Genomic DNA, 14880 nt, shown 5'->3' with positions numbered 1-14880 from the left:
TTAAAACCACCTGCTTTTTTTAAAAAAAAAGAGAAGAAAGTCCCCTAGCTAATATAGAATCAAGATGTTATTTAACATACTATTGGAACTATTCAGTTTTAAGTCAAGTTCACATTTTAAATCATCAACAATATTAACAATGAAAGTTGAGGATCCAACTTTAATATTGCAGTTGATTTACTGATTTTTTTTCAGAATAAACGCAAAAATAACACTGAGTGTATATTTACCCGAAAACAGTAAAGGACATTAAAAGATTCATAGAACTGCTGTGGATAGCATAATATTCTGTGTTCTCAGTCTTCAATGTAATTTTTCATTCTCAAGCTTCACTATGATTAATATTGTGCTAGAACCAATTTTAACAATGGTTTCACTAAAATAATACATTCTTTGCTATTTTCTACAAAATTATAGCCTGCTTGACCATGCACACTATACCATAATATGATTAATCTGCTCTATGGGAACAGCCCCTGAAGTTTGTTAACAAGTTAATGTATTGAACAGATGTGATTTATTCATCAAACACAGTTGAATCAAAGTGCAGTATGTTGTATGAATCTAGTCTGCAAATTGAGCCAAAGGGTATCTTCCCTAATAACTCTATAGAATAGAAAGGGCCTTAACCTCTTATGCTGCAAATATTATAAGCTGCGGACCCAAAAACCACCCAGAAATAAAACCCTACTGGAAAAAAAATAAGTAAAAGCTGGGGGGAAAAATCAGAAGCATACCATGCAATACAACCTTAACTTTAAGTATGGGAAGAAAATATTCAGTATGCTACTATTACTGTTAGTCAGGTAAATGGCTAACATTAAATAATGAAGTATAACCTATGCATGAATGCATACAATAATGTATGTATAGTACATATTATAGAATAATTATAAAAGTACTTACTATGATTGCATTTATTTACTAAGCATATTTCAACGCTATCACAAAGTGTCCCAGCATTAAAAAGAGCATCCAAGGGATACGATATCGAAAGACTGACATGATGTGATTTAACAGATTATATTATATATGATTAAAAATGGAAATACTACCTGAAGAAAGTAACAAAAAATTGCACCAGGTCCATGATGGTGTTGTGCTGTGAAAACGCAATCTGAAGAGAAAGAGAATGAAATATGAAATACTGTTAAGGCCAGTTCGATATTCTGTGTAACCTATAATGATGCAAATCCTCTTATAAAATCAAACTATTGTCCTTAATATTCATTAGCTTATAACATCTATAATATATAATAATATTTTTAATTAGATGTTCAGCCCATCCATCTGCCTTTACAAAGTCTGAAACCATAGATTAACAGGTGGATACATTTGGAAATATGAAGACAGTGATGATTTCTGAACATAGGGGCATCAAATTCTTGAAGTATCAGAATAGATGGCACATTGTTTAATGATGTTTACTTCTCCCGAAGGGAAATTGTGTTACCTATTTCTAGTTGCCCTCCCAACAGATGATGTGTCCAACAATACTTCATGAATCTGACCATGTGGAAGGTAGTAGATAAGGAATTAATCACAGCTCTTGAATACAAGGAGATGAGCTCAGTATTTTCATAACAAAGAGAACAAAGAACTTGCTTGAAGACATTTTATTATCCAACTAGCTAACATCATCAGAATGAGTAAGTATGTTTTTTTTTCTTATTTATGTACAGTAATTTACCCTGCCAGTTTTTATGGGGATGCAGTCTTCTCCTTGGTAGTGCCTCGATTATGGTATTGTTTTCAGCTTGCTTGGCTGTCTGGTGTTAATCCCTGCTTATCTGTACATTGACTATTGGAGAGAATGTTTTCTGGTCTTTTTATGTAAATCTCAGCTTTTTATTGTCTCTTTTGAATGCTGTGTAAATACAGTTTATCTCTGTGTCTATTGATGCTGATTGGTAAATAAATATTCTATGATGGTAAGGAAATACATTAAGCAGAAGAGTAGCAATAACAACATTCTGAAATATCTTTAAATGCCATTGTGACTGCTAAACCTGAAGACTAATTAAAGTGAGGCTTGGATCTTCATTAAATCATAGAATAATTAATTTCACCTTTAGTATATTGATTTAAAATATTTAAAAGTGTTTTATTATTGTTATTATTTATCAGCTTATGGTGTTCCTAGAGTCAATATTGTTTAGTGTTTTATAGTACATATGCAGGACTTTCAGGAATTATACTTCCAAATACCTTGCCCATAAGTATTCTATAAATTGCTTAGGGAAGCATATTTTCCCTTAAATCTGATGACTTCTGTGGACTTAACAAAAGCTAAGTTCTTGTTATTGAACATTACAACAATATATCATAAATACATTGTTTTATTCTTGCTATGTCACCATATTTTCTTGCCTGCCCACATAATATTCAGAAATTAATACAATTTTAAGATTAAAATGTTAATAATACTAATTCTAATTCTAATACTAATACTACTAAGAATAATGATAATAATAAAAGTTGGAAGGCACCTTGGAGTTATCTAGTCCAACCCATGCTCAGGCAGGAAACCTTATACCATTTCAGACAAATGGCTGTCCAATCTCTTATTAAAGGCTTCCAGTGTTGGAGCATTCACAGCTTCTGGAGGCAGGGTGTTCCACTGATTAATTGTTCTAACTGTCAGGAAGATACTCCTTAGTTCTAGCTTGCTTCTCTCTTTGGTTAGTTTCCATCTGTTGCTTCTTGTCCTGCCTTCAGGTGCTTTGAAGAATAGCTTGACTCCCTCTTCTTTGTGGCAACCCCTGAGATATTGGAACACTGCTATCATATTCCCCCTCGTCCTTCTCTTCATTAAACTAGACTTACCTAATTCCAGCAACAGTTCCTTGTATGTTTTAGCCTCCAGTCCCCTAATCATCTTTGTTGCTCTTCTCTGTACTCTTTTCTAGAGTCTCAACATCTTTTCTACATCGTGATGACCAAAACTGGATGCAATATTCCAAGTGGGGCCTTACCAAGGCATTGTAAAGTGGTATTAAAACTTCACTTGATCTTGATTCTATGCTTCTGTTAATGCAGCCTAGCACTGTGTTGGCTTTTTTGGCAAATGCAGCACACTGCTGGCTCATATTTAAGTGATTGTCCACTAGGACTCTGAGATCCCTCTCACAGTTACTACTACTGAGCAAGGTATCTCCTATACCAGGCATGTCAAACTCACGGCATCACATGACATCGCGCAATGTATCACGACTTTTTCCCCATTGCCGGCAATGGGGTGGGCACAGTTTTAGTATGATGCATCCAGCCCGTGGGCCGGCAATTTGACATGCCTGTCCTATACTATATCTGTGCATTTGGTTTTTCTTGCCTAAATGTAAAACCTTACTTTTTTCACCAGTGAATTTCATTTTGTTAGATAGCACCCAATGTTCAAATCTGTCAAGATCCTTCTGTATCTTAAGTCTGTCTTCTGGAGTGTTGGCTATTCCTGCCAGCTTGGTGTCATCTGCAAATTTGATGAGTTCCCCATCTATCCCCTCATCCAAATCATTGATGAAGATGTTGAAGAGCACTGGGCCCAGGGCAGAGTGCTGGGGCACCCCACTACTCACTTCCTTCCATATAGATGCAGTTCCATTGAGGACCACATGCTGATTATGGCTAGCCAGTTACAAATCCATCTGCTGGTGATGCTGTCTAACCCACATTTTTCTATCCTATCAAGTAGTAGGTTGTAATCTACTTTATCAAATGCCTTACCAAGTCCAAATAAATTATATCCACAGCATTCCTCTGGTCCACTAATTTTGTCATTTGATCAAACAATGCGATAAGATTTGTCTGGCATGATGTTTTTGACAAATCCATGTTGGCTTTTGGTAATGACTTTGTTTGTCTCTAGGTGTTTGCTGATTCGTTGTTTGATCATCTTTTCCAGAATCTTCCCAGGTATTGAGGTCAGGCTGATAGGCTTGTAATTTCCTGGATTCATTTTCCCCTTTTTTTGAAGATGGGAACTACATCAGCTCTTTTCCAGTCCTCCGGTAGTTCCCCAGTGCTCCAGGATCTTTGAATAGGTCAGTGGTTCTGAGTTCACATCTGCCAGTTCCTTGAGAACCTTGGGGTGTAATCCATCTGGTCCTGGTGATTTGATCTCATCTAGGCTGGACAAGTGCTCACTTACCATTTGCCTATCTTAATTTGTGTTTCTAATCTGTTTTTTATGGTACTGTTTTTGATAGGTTGGGCTGTTTTTTCCCTTTGTGTAAAGACGGATGCAAAAAATGAGTTAAATAGTTCTGCTTTCTCCCTGTTGCTTGTCACCTTCTTGCCACTTTCTCCCACTAATGGGCCAATCATTTCCTTGACTTTTTTCTTTTCTTGGTGGAAGTTGGCACCCTTTTCTTGACTACATTGTTGGGGATCTCATGGTTGTGAAAAATATAAATAATGTTTTTATGTTTGGTTTGGTTTGTGCTGTTCTGACACCCAGGGATCTTTAAAATCAGACTTATATATCTTGCAAATATTGCAAGATAAACAGACTGATATCATTAATGGACTCAGTGGCAACGAGCTTACTTAATATTTCTTGACCTTAACCACTTCTATTTATAAATATAAAATATATGTTGCCTAAAGCTATATAAATGATTATCTAATATTAATGTGACCATTGGCAGAGGTAATATATTTTTCCAGAAATATAATAAAAATAAATGGACCTTATTGTCTAGATAATGAATCATAATGTTAAATAGTGCAAAGAAATGAAGAGATTTATTCCAAAATTCAATAATTTCTGTAAAAATAAATTATAGGAAAAACTATACTCTAAGGGAAAAAAGATGGAAAAACTATTTATTTGTTCATTTACTTATTTATTCCAGTTCATATGCCACACTAATTTGGAGACTCTGGGAAATTTACAGCAAGCCAAAAGTAGGCTTAAAAGGATTAGAAACAATACAAACAACTATAGCATTCAACTTGATGTGCCTACATATTGGAGTTGTCAGATTTTCCATCTTACTCCCACAGGGTCTCTTAAAGACCCTCATAACGAAATACAACAAACACAATTCAGATAATTTTTGGCATCTGTGCCATGGGACAGCAAAGTCCTTCTCTTCCAGGAATGCCACCATGGAAAGTGATTTGAAGTACTGTATATGAAAGGACAAAAAGAATGCCATGAGGCTGCTTAGAATCATCAAGCAGCAGGAAAATTTTGTTTGGGAAATACAAGAAAACCAAAATAATAACACACCTCATTTTAGTGATATGGCAACTCCCAAACATTCTTCCTTCTTTTCATTCCCAAATAAATGTAATAGGGTTTTTCTGCCTATCCCTACCTACTTCAAATGTAAAATAAACAAATACCAAGGCTAAAGACTTCAGCTTGACATTAATTCTTGACTTCAGAGAAGTTATTCCAATTACTAGATTTAGTTGTCACTAACTCTTTGGCAGTAGTTCCTGATTTAAAGTTATAAAATTAAAATTCTGTAACTTTAAAAGTGCTTATTTTCTGTATTTTCTTCCTCGGTCTTCATATTGGTTGCTTTTCTGTTTGTACTCACGAAATGGATTTGCTATTACAAAATAATAGCAAATATTTTTTGAGGGGGAAGGATGAAAAGATTGCTAGATAACACATAAGTCCCCAATTCTACCCTTGTCTGGAAACATAATTTATTATTTTGTTACTACAGTTTCAGGTTGGGTAAACATAATCACTGTTAATAAAAATAAGTATTGCATTGTATCAGCTCCCGTTGGGAGATATGTTTCTCTAGTTCACATAAATGATATAAAATAGGGAACATTCACACTTTCACTCAGATGATAGTTTGCATGCAAACTGCATAAAGTGTTCTAATACAAAATTAATTCATCTCTCAATTATTTTTTTCAGCTTACAAGATCAGGCAAGTGGAAGGTATAACTGAGAGTAGCTAGATAGGCCTGGAATGTAGTCTAAAAGTCTTTTTATGTTAGTTTAACCTTTTTATGTAAAAGAATCAAAACAATTAAATTAAGCACTGGAAACAGCAGTGTGTAGGGGTGAAGGGGAGAATGATAAGGTAGACTGAATGTCACAATTCAAGCCAGTTGTTTCCTCCACCCCTAATCTACTCACTAAAATTTATATCTATTTTCTGTGGTTTTGTATTTCCAGCAGATTTAAGATTTATAAAATGTCTCTCTGATCAAATTGACATCAAACATTTCTTAATCTCAATGTAGTATGCAACAGAATGACAATCCTTTGATTTGAAATGAAAATCTAAAATCAGAAAGGAAGCTGCCCAGTATATCTTTTTCTGTTGTTGTTGTTGTTAGTTGCAAAGTCGTGTCCGACCCATCGCGACCCCATGGACAATGTTCCTCCAGGCCTTCCTGTCCTCAACCATCTTCTGGAGTCCATTTAAGCTCACGCCTACTGCTTCAGTGACTCCATCCAGCCACCTCACTCTCTGTGGTCCCCTTTTTCTCTTGCCCTCAATCTTTCCCAGCATTAGGCTCTTCTCCAGTGAGTCCTTCCTTCTCATTAGGTGGCCAAAGTATTTGAGTTTCAACTTCAGGATCTGGCCTTCTAAAGAGCAGTCAGGGTTGATCTCCTCTAGGACTGACTGGTTTGATCGCCTTGCAGCCCAAGGGACTTGCAAGAGTCTTCTCCAGCACCATAGTTCAAAGGCTTCAATTCTTTGGCGCTCAGCCTTTCTTATGGTCCAACTTTCACAGCCATACATTGTAACTGGGAAGACCATAGCTTTGACTATGTGCACTTTTGTTGGCAGGGTGATGTCTCTGCTTTTTAGTGTGCTGTCTAGATTTGCCATGGGTTTCCTCCCCAGGAGCAAGCGTCTTTTAATTTCTTGGCTGCAGTCCCCGTCTGCAGTGATTTTGGAGCCCAGGAAAATAAAATCTGTCACTACCTCCATTTCTTCCCCATCTATTTGCCAGGAATTGAGAGGGCCGGATGCCATGATCTTGGTTTTCTTAATGTTAAGTTTCAAGCTCACTTTTGCACTCTCCTTCTTCACCCACATCAAGTGACTCTTTAGTTCCTCTTCACTTTCTGCCATTAGAGTGGTATCATCTGCATGTCTAAGATATTTTTCTAGAACTTTATAAATCTTAGAGTACATTGATGATTCTGGCTTTAATCAGGGTCTAATGACACTAAATCAGGAGGTACCATAGAAGATTATAGTGAAGTAAACCATATTCTCCTTGAAGACTTCTTAGAACACTAAATTATATTTCTCTTCTTATTAAAGGTCCTAATCGCATTCAGAGTGGTATATTGTTTCTTGTCCTTTCTAACATCTCTGGAAATTCATTTGATTCAGTTATTGTCTGAGCACTGGCATTCTTTAGCATACCTAAAGTTGGTGCCCTCATGGGTTCAGATTTGGAGTCAGAGAAGAAGACAATGACAAGCAGCTGGCTTTAGAGCCAGCTCCGGAAGTGCCAACACATAAACCCCCAGCTCCAGTACCACAAAATGGACTGCTGTCCGGCTAGGAAGAGATGGTGGGGTAGACCAGTACCCAGCAGACACAGCTGCCACTCTTCTCTGAAAAATGAAGATATGGAATTATCACCCCTCCCAATGCAAGAGCTCAATGGGCTGCAAAGGAAGTAGAATAAAAGCATTCTGCAAGACTGCTCAAGCAGGAGTCTGCTAAATGAGCTACACCATGGCTGCCTCTATTAAAATGGACCAGTAAGCACAAGCTCTTCACTGACAACAACCACTTGTTAACTCCCACTCTCTGTATCTTTCCTGCATGCTGCTTTGATTTGGAACCCTTGTAAGCCAAACTTGCCAAGGGAAAACTTGTTTCTATACTGCAATTGTGTGTGTGTGTTTCCCAGTCTTGTTTAATAAAGAAAATAAAACCGTCTCTTTGTCTATTTTGGTGTGCTTTGCCTGGGACAGAACAGTTGGAATCTTCTTCTGAGTTTAGAATAGATTCTTGTCTTTTTTTTTAACTAGGTTTTAGGCTGGGATCTAGCACAAAGACAGCCTTGGGTGAATTTGTTGATGACCTGTGACAATGATGCATTCATCCTTGGGCTCCCTGATCCCTGATCCCTCAGTGGCTTTCCATACTATCCATTACTATATACTTCTGAGCCAGTTCCATTTATCTTGAAAAAGTACATTGTGTAGAGCATTAGACATTGGTGAGAGTATCCAAAAATAGATATATTTTATTAACACTGGCAATCTTTCACTTTTTCTGTTATTGTTGGTATAGCTAGGCCATGGGTCGGCAACCCGCGGCTCCAGAGCCGCATGCAGCTCTTTGAGCCGTCTCCTGCGGCTCCCAGCCGCCCGGTGCGTGCGCACCTCTTCGAATGGGCAGTGGTGCGCGCGCACCTCTCCAAATGGAGAGTGGCACCACCCGTTCGGAGAGGTGCGCGCGCACCTCTCCGAATGGGCAGAGGTGCGCGCGCACCTCCCCAAACCTTTGGAGAGGTGCGCACGTACCTCCGCGCGAAGGGGCAGCTCTGCAAACGGGCCGCGGCAGCTTTCCCAACAAGCGGCGCCGCTGCCCATTCCGAGAGGTGCGCGCGCACCTCCCCAAACCTTTGGAGAGGTGTGTGCGCACCTCCGCGTGAACGGGCAGCGGCGCCGCTCTTTGGGAAAGCTGCCGTGGCACGTTTGCAGGCTGCCGAAAGCGGCAGCTTTGCAAACGGGCCGTGGCAGCTTTCCCAACAAGCGGCGCCGCTGCCCGTTCCGAGAGGTGCGCGCGCACCTCCCCAAACCTTTGGAGAGGTGCGCGCGCACCTCCACGCGAACGGGCAGCGGCACCGCTCTTTGGGAAAGCTGTCGTGGCACGTTTGCAGGCTGCCGAAGGCGGTACCTCTGCAAACGGCCCGTCGGCGTCACGCAACCGGGAACCGGTTCCATCACACATTAAAAAAATGGCAACTGCACGCGTCCGCGCATGCGCAAGAAAAAACCGTTTTGCGCATGCACAAAACTTTTTTGCGCATGCGCGTGCATGGACGCACGCACGCGGCTCCCACTTTTTTTTATGTGTGATGGAACCGGTTCCCAGTGGCTCTTTTCCTTTTTCAGGTTGCCGACCCCTGAGCTAGGCAAACAGTTAAAGTCTATGCTAGTAGCAGGAATATTTTTGATTATTCCCCAATACAAAAATCATTAGATGAAAGGGTACAACATCCTCAAATTAAGTATTTCTCTCTTCAATCTGTTTGCAAGTAGAATAAAGGAACAATATTACCCAGCTTAATAGGTTTCTGTAGGTAGTATAAAATAATTAAAGTGATTTCTCCCTAAGTATGGTAGCAACAAACCATTCTGAAATTTTACACAAACGTTCATATCTTTTAATGGTGGACTACCTCCTGTTTTCATTCAAATATTTTGAAGGAACTTAAATGTTAAATTGTTAATTTTACTGTATTCCACTATGTTTTCCATATGGAGAATTACTTCAGATCCATTGGCTATATGCCTGCTTGATTCTACAATCCAAAACTGAAGTTTTGTTCACATTTTATAGCATTCATTGAAAATTCCAAAGTGCTACAGGAAGCATTATATCATTCGATGACAAGATTGCCTTTGGGGAACATCTCAGTGTCTATCACTGTAACGTATAATTCCATATTTTTTATTCAAATTTTTAGATTATTTCTATCAAAAGCAAACATTTTTCCTTACGGGACTATTTTTATTTGTTTTTATTATTACTCTTACTGTTTGGCTAAATGTTTTACTTTGGGGAAGTGAGACATTTGTTTATGATGCATTTGTTACATTTTACAAGTAATTATATGTTTTTGAAAAGATGGGTAGAAGAGCTATGAATTTTAATAGAGCATGAAACCTTTTCTGTATTTTTTCAAAAAATGTGTCAGCATTTCATTGTACATCCAACATACATCAATGAATAGAAAAAATGACAAGTGATTTCTCCTTATTAATTCATACTCAACAAATATTTCTTGTCTGTGTTAAGAAAGCAAAGAATTTAGAAATGGGTGCCTAGTTAAACTAATATTATGTGAAATATAAGAAGCCTTTTTAAAACTGAAAGAAAATATTTTTTACTAAAACCATTTGGACATTTAATGTGGTTTTTGTTATTGTTTTTGTAGCAATAATTAGCTTGGCACTCTAGTATTTGTCTTATGCTTTTATTTTATTAAAAAGAACTGCATTAAGTTTATCAGACTAACACTGTCTCAGATTCTTGAAACCTTTTAGAAACAGAAAAAGTTAACTTGCTTAATTACTTCTACAGTAGAAGTAAATCAATTATTATAATAGTAGCAGCAAAAAAAGTAAACTCACTTAATCCTGCTATGTGACTATAGACTGGGTAGTGATGACACTCAAATTGTACAGCAATTTTAAAAACTGAGTATATATCAGCTGGTATGTTACATATTGTGAATGTCATTGAAGTTTATAACAATGCTGCAGCATAAACCAGCATTTATTAAATATCATCATTAAATATAACTTCTTGGGCCAGGGCAAACAGTAATATACAAATTATGTATCATTTAAATTGCTTGCCATTCCTGCCACATATTTCATAAGTATGATTTTTATATTTTAATTGCATTATGACTGCATATTTAAATTATCTAAGTATTACAACCATCTGTAGTTTCAATAAATGTCTATTTCAGTATCCTGGAAAAGATAACAAGAAATAATTGGTTGTTTAGATATATATGGCCACCCATCACACCATAATGACTGTGGGTGGCTTAAAACAAATAGAAATGCCACAGAACTAAGAAAATTAGAAACGGCAAACATATAAAACCTATCATGACTGCTTGGATACAAACAGATCTATAGGTACCATCTAACATTTCAATCTTTATTCCTTCTTTTTGTCTTCAGTTATTCAAGAAAACAAACTTTTCATGAATCCTAATGAAAATATGCTACATTGCCTAAGAGTTTACAGTTCAGTAGAGTCAAAGTATTACTTAATGCAAGGCACTGTGAATTTTACAATCTGCATGATGAACTTAATCTGTCTCTCTCTCCTGATATCTAAAGCTAACTGAAAGGTCTCTGAATAGCAAGACATTCTGATTACTTATCACTAGATAAAGGTGGCATAATGCAGTATCTTTAGTTTGGGTGGGTGGGTGGGTGGGTGTGTTTGTGGATCTAAGGGGTGTTGTGATAAAATGCCATAGGACACTACTATTCATTAAAATGCTGCTACGTACAGGGGGGCTTTTGCCCAGGTTCGCCTGGTGCACCAGTTGCGACCCTACCTGGACCGAGATGCCCTATGCACAGTCACTCATGTGCTCGTGACCTCCCGTTTAGACTACTGCAACGCTCTCTACATGGGGCTGCCCTTGAGGACCACTCGGAGGCTTCAGCTGGTGCAGAATGCGGCCGCGTGAGTTGTGATGGGGGTTTCCCGATACTCCCATGTAACACCTCTACTCCGCGAGCTGCATTGGCTCCCGGTTGCACTCCGGGTGAGCTTCAAGGTGCTGGTGATGACCTATAAAGCCCTAAATGGCTTGGGTCCGGGATATCTGAGGGAACACCTGCTGCCAGCATCAAGTTCCCTTCGTCCAGTGCGCTCCCACAGGGAGGGTCTTCTCAGGGTGCCACCAGTAAAAGATTACTGGCGGATAACACCCAGGGGGAGGGCCTTCTCAGTGGGTGCGCCTGCCCTATGGAACCAGCTGCCCGTGGAGCTTAGGACTGCCCCCGACCTTTGTTCATTTCACCAGGACCTGAAGACCTGGCTCTTCGAGCTCTCTGGCCCAGGCTGAGAATTTTAATTTTAATTGGGGTTTTTATTTTTTCAGGGATTGATGTAATTTTTTAAAATTGTTTTTAACTTTTGTATTCCTTGTTTTAAATACCCTGTAAACTGCCCTGAGTCCTTCGGGAAAGGGCGGTATATAAATCCAATAAAATAAATAAAATAAATAAATAAAATAGACCACACTGGGTCTAGTAAGAGACAGTCACTCATTCACTTAAGACAGCCACTCATTGTCTGATCATCTTGCAGTGCCGTCTACATGGAGCTACCATCAACTTGTCCAGAATGCAGCAGCATGAGCAGTGAGCATGCCTCTTCACAAACAGCACTGGTTGCCAGTTTACTTCCAGGTGCAATTCAAGGTACTAGTTCTTATCTATAAAATCCTAAAAGGCATAGGACCTGGTTATTTGAGGGATTGCTTTGTCTCCCATAGCATCTGTACAGTTGATTCAACACTGCAGAATTGGCATGTTCCGGGTTCCTTTGATTAAAAATGTCATCTAATGGGACCCCGGAAATGAAACTTCTCTACAAAGTTATATGCTCCCAGAATTCCCCCAGGACCTAATTGGCTGCTGTTTTTTAAAAGACCCATGAAGATCTGGTCTTCATCCAGACTTTCAATGAGGGAAAGAAAAAGATCTCTTGCTTCATCACACCTACCATCTTTGATCTTTCATTGGTTTTATTGTAATTTGTTTGTTGTGAACCATCCAGAGTCATTGACAGTTAGGCAGCATGAGTTCAAACATTGAAAAAGCAGCCTCTTAAAAATATCAAATAATAATAATGATAAATTTAATATTTTAAGAGGCTTTTTAATGTTTTTATTTCTGTCTAACTTGATATCCTAAAGTACAGCATTATTTTCCTTCCTTCTAGTTGAACTAAATGCTGTCAAAGCTTAACCGCCTATTTTCCTATTACAAAAGGCATGGGAACATGCTAAAAAAAATCATATTTTACTTTAAACACCTAAAGGACTGTGCAACATTTAAAAAAGCTTGCTACAATAAAATGTATATTCAAATCCTTTCCAAGAAATCAGATAATATAAAGCTTGCATTTTCTAAATCCACTTTGCTGAATAAAAAGAAAACAATTTTATAATATAAGGAACAGTTACATGAAATACAAAGGTCATACTTTTCTGTATCAAAGAACAACTTTTTGAGTGAAGACTCAGGAAAAACTCCAACATTCATTTGCTCTTAAGCAGTCTTAAATATAAAAAAGGGAAAAATAGTTCTTCTTAACCAAAGTACATTAACAGGATTCTGCATAAACATTGCTCCTTCTTTGCTGTAAAAAGTAGCACTTCTTCACTTATAGAAGAAAGACTAATTATGATAATATACTAGTTATATTAATAACTAAAAATATAAATTTACATTATTTATAAAGTTGCTCTGGAGCAATTCTTGGTGGATCTCACAAGCACCTAATTAGCCCAATATTATTTGGCTTTTCTGCCCAGACAAGTTCATCTGCTTTTAATTGTTGCCAACTGCTTTTAACCATTGCCTGATTTAAAATACCAATCCAAGAGAGTAGTTCAAACAAATTCTTCTTAGAGGACTTACAAAAGTGGTTTGTTAAAGCTTAGAAGAAATTTGAGACATGGGATAATGATCACTGAATGAATTAAACAGCAAGACTGTTTTATATAAAAGGAACATAAAGTTTGCTTATTTGATCAGGTTTAAAATGGGTGTTCTTTCTGACTTGCTGGCATCTAGATAGGAACAGGCATTATATATTGGATTTGCAACTCTTACAGTTAAGAGGTGAGATAAGGAATGAGTTTTATATTTGTTAATTAATATGATTATTTTAGGACTCTTTTTGGACTATTTAGTAATACCTGAGTTGGAAAAGTTATTGTTTATTGCCTAGGCATGGACTTGCCTAGGTAAGAGTTGAATTATGGTATTAAGAGTTTTAATTTATTCTTTATAAATTCATGCTGGCTACTTCCAAATACAAACTTCCTCCCAAAATTCTCATTGCTTTTAACTTGTCAATTAGTTCTCTATTGGTAGGACCAGATGCAATAAAACCATTCTGTTACTCTTTCTTAACTTTCTAAAAAATGAAACATTCCACAAGAATTTGCAGTCTTAGGACAAATTGGTTTTTTTGACAGATTTCTGATTAGATGGAGACATATTACTATGTCTCTCTCTCCTAACAGGTTTGGTACACTCTTACATCATTGTTATTTCTTATTTCATCTATTCCTACCTAAATATTACCTTGCTTGACAATGAATGAACCTTTATTGTCAAAGTACAACCATGTATACATTGAGATTGGCTGAGCCTCCCTTCGTGCCCCCACCCCCAACTCACAGTGACAACAAACCCTGCATCTTATTACACCATGTGAGCTAATTGCACAACACACTGGCCTCGCAAGTCAATCATGCATAAAGTTTATAAAATTATTTCCTGCTCAAAAGCCTAACAGCCCATGGATAAAAGCTGTTCTTCAGCCTGTTGGTATGGCTGGCTATACTCCTATATCTCCTACTCGATGGTAGGAGAGTAAAGAGATACCGTCCAGGGTGTGAGTCATCCCTGAGAATTTTCCTCACTCTTCCAAGGCAGCAAGCCCTGGCGATGTCATCCAGTGGTGTCAGGGGACAGCCCACAATGTCTTGTGCTGTGCTCACCACCCTCTGTAATGCTTTCCTATCCGCAGCTGTCAAACCAACATACCAAACCACAATGCAGTATGAGAGGACGCTCTATAGTACTTTATTTATTTTATTTTATTTTATTGGATTTATATACCACCCTTTCCCGAAGGACTCAAGGCGGTTTACAGGGTATTTAAAACAAAGATCGATACAAAAGTTAAAAACAATTAAAAAAGATTAAATCAAATCCCTAAAAAATAAAAACCCCAATTAAAATTCTCAGCCTGGGCCGGAAAGCTCAAAGAGCCAGGTCTTCAGGTCCCGGCGAAATGAACAAAGGTCGGGGGCAGTCCTAAGCTCCGCGGGCAGCTGGTTCCAGAGGGCAGGCACAGCCACAGAGAAGGCCCTCCCCCTGGGTGTTATCCGCCGGCAATCTTTTACCGCCGGCACCCTGAGAAGACCCTC

General features: G+C 38.2%; 1 protein-coding gene across 4 annotated transcripts in view; it reads right to left on the bottom strand.

Moving 5' to 3' along the window:
* ATRNL1 (attractin like 1) overlaps nt 1-14880 on the bottom strand; it is a 563323-nt gene that overhangs the window by 330692 nt on the left and 217751 nt on the right. For 3 of the 4 annotated variants that reach the window (XM_081328305.1, XM_081328307.1, XM_081328306.1), the window contains one exon: nt 1056-1117. The exons of the other annotated variant lie outside the window; for it this stretch is intronic. In XM_081328305.1, coding sequence (XP_081184431.1) covers nt 1056-1117 — 62 coding nt within the window. The remainder of the gene's footprint in view (nt 1-1055; nt 1118-14880) is intronic. 4 annotated transcript variants of the gene reach the window in all.

Source organism: Vipera berus, assembly GCF_964194415.1.
Source record: "Vipera berus genome assembly, chromosome: 5".
Lineage (NCBI taxonomy): Eukaryota > Metazoa > Chordata > Lepidosauria > Squamata > Viperidae > Vipera > Vipera berus.
Note: the sequence above shows the minus strand (reverse complement) of the source record. Positions and strands in the feature narration are given on the sequence as shown.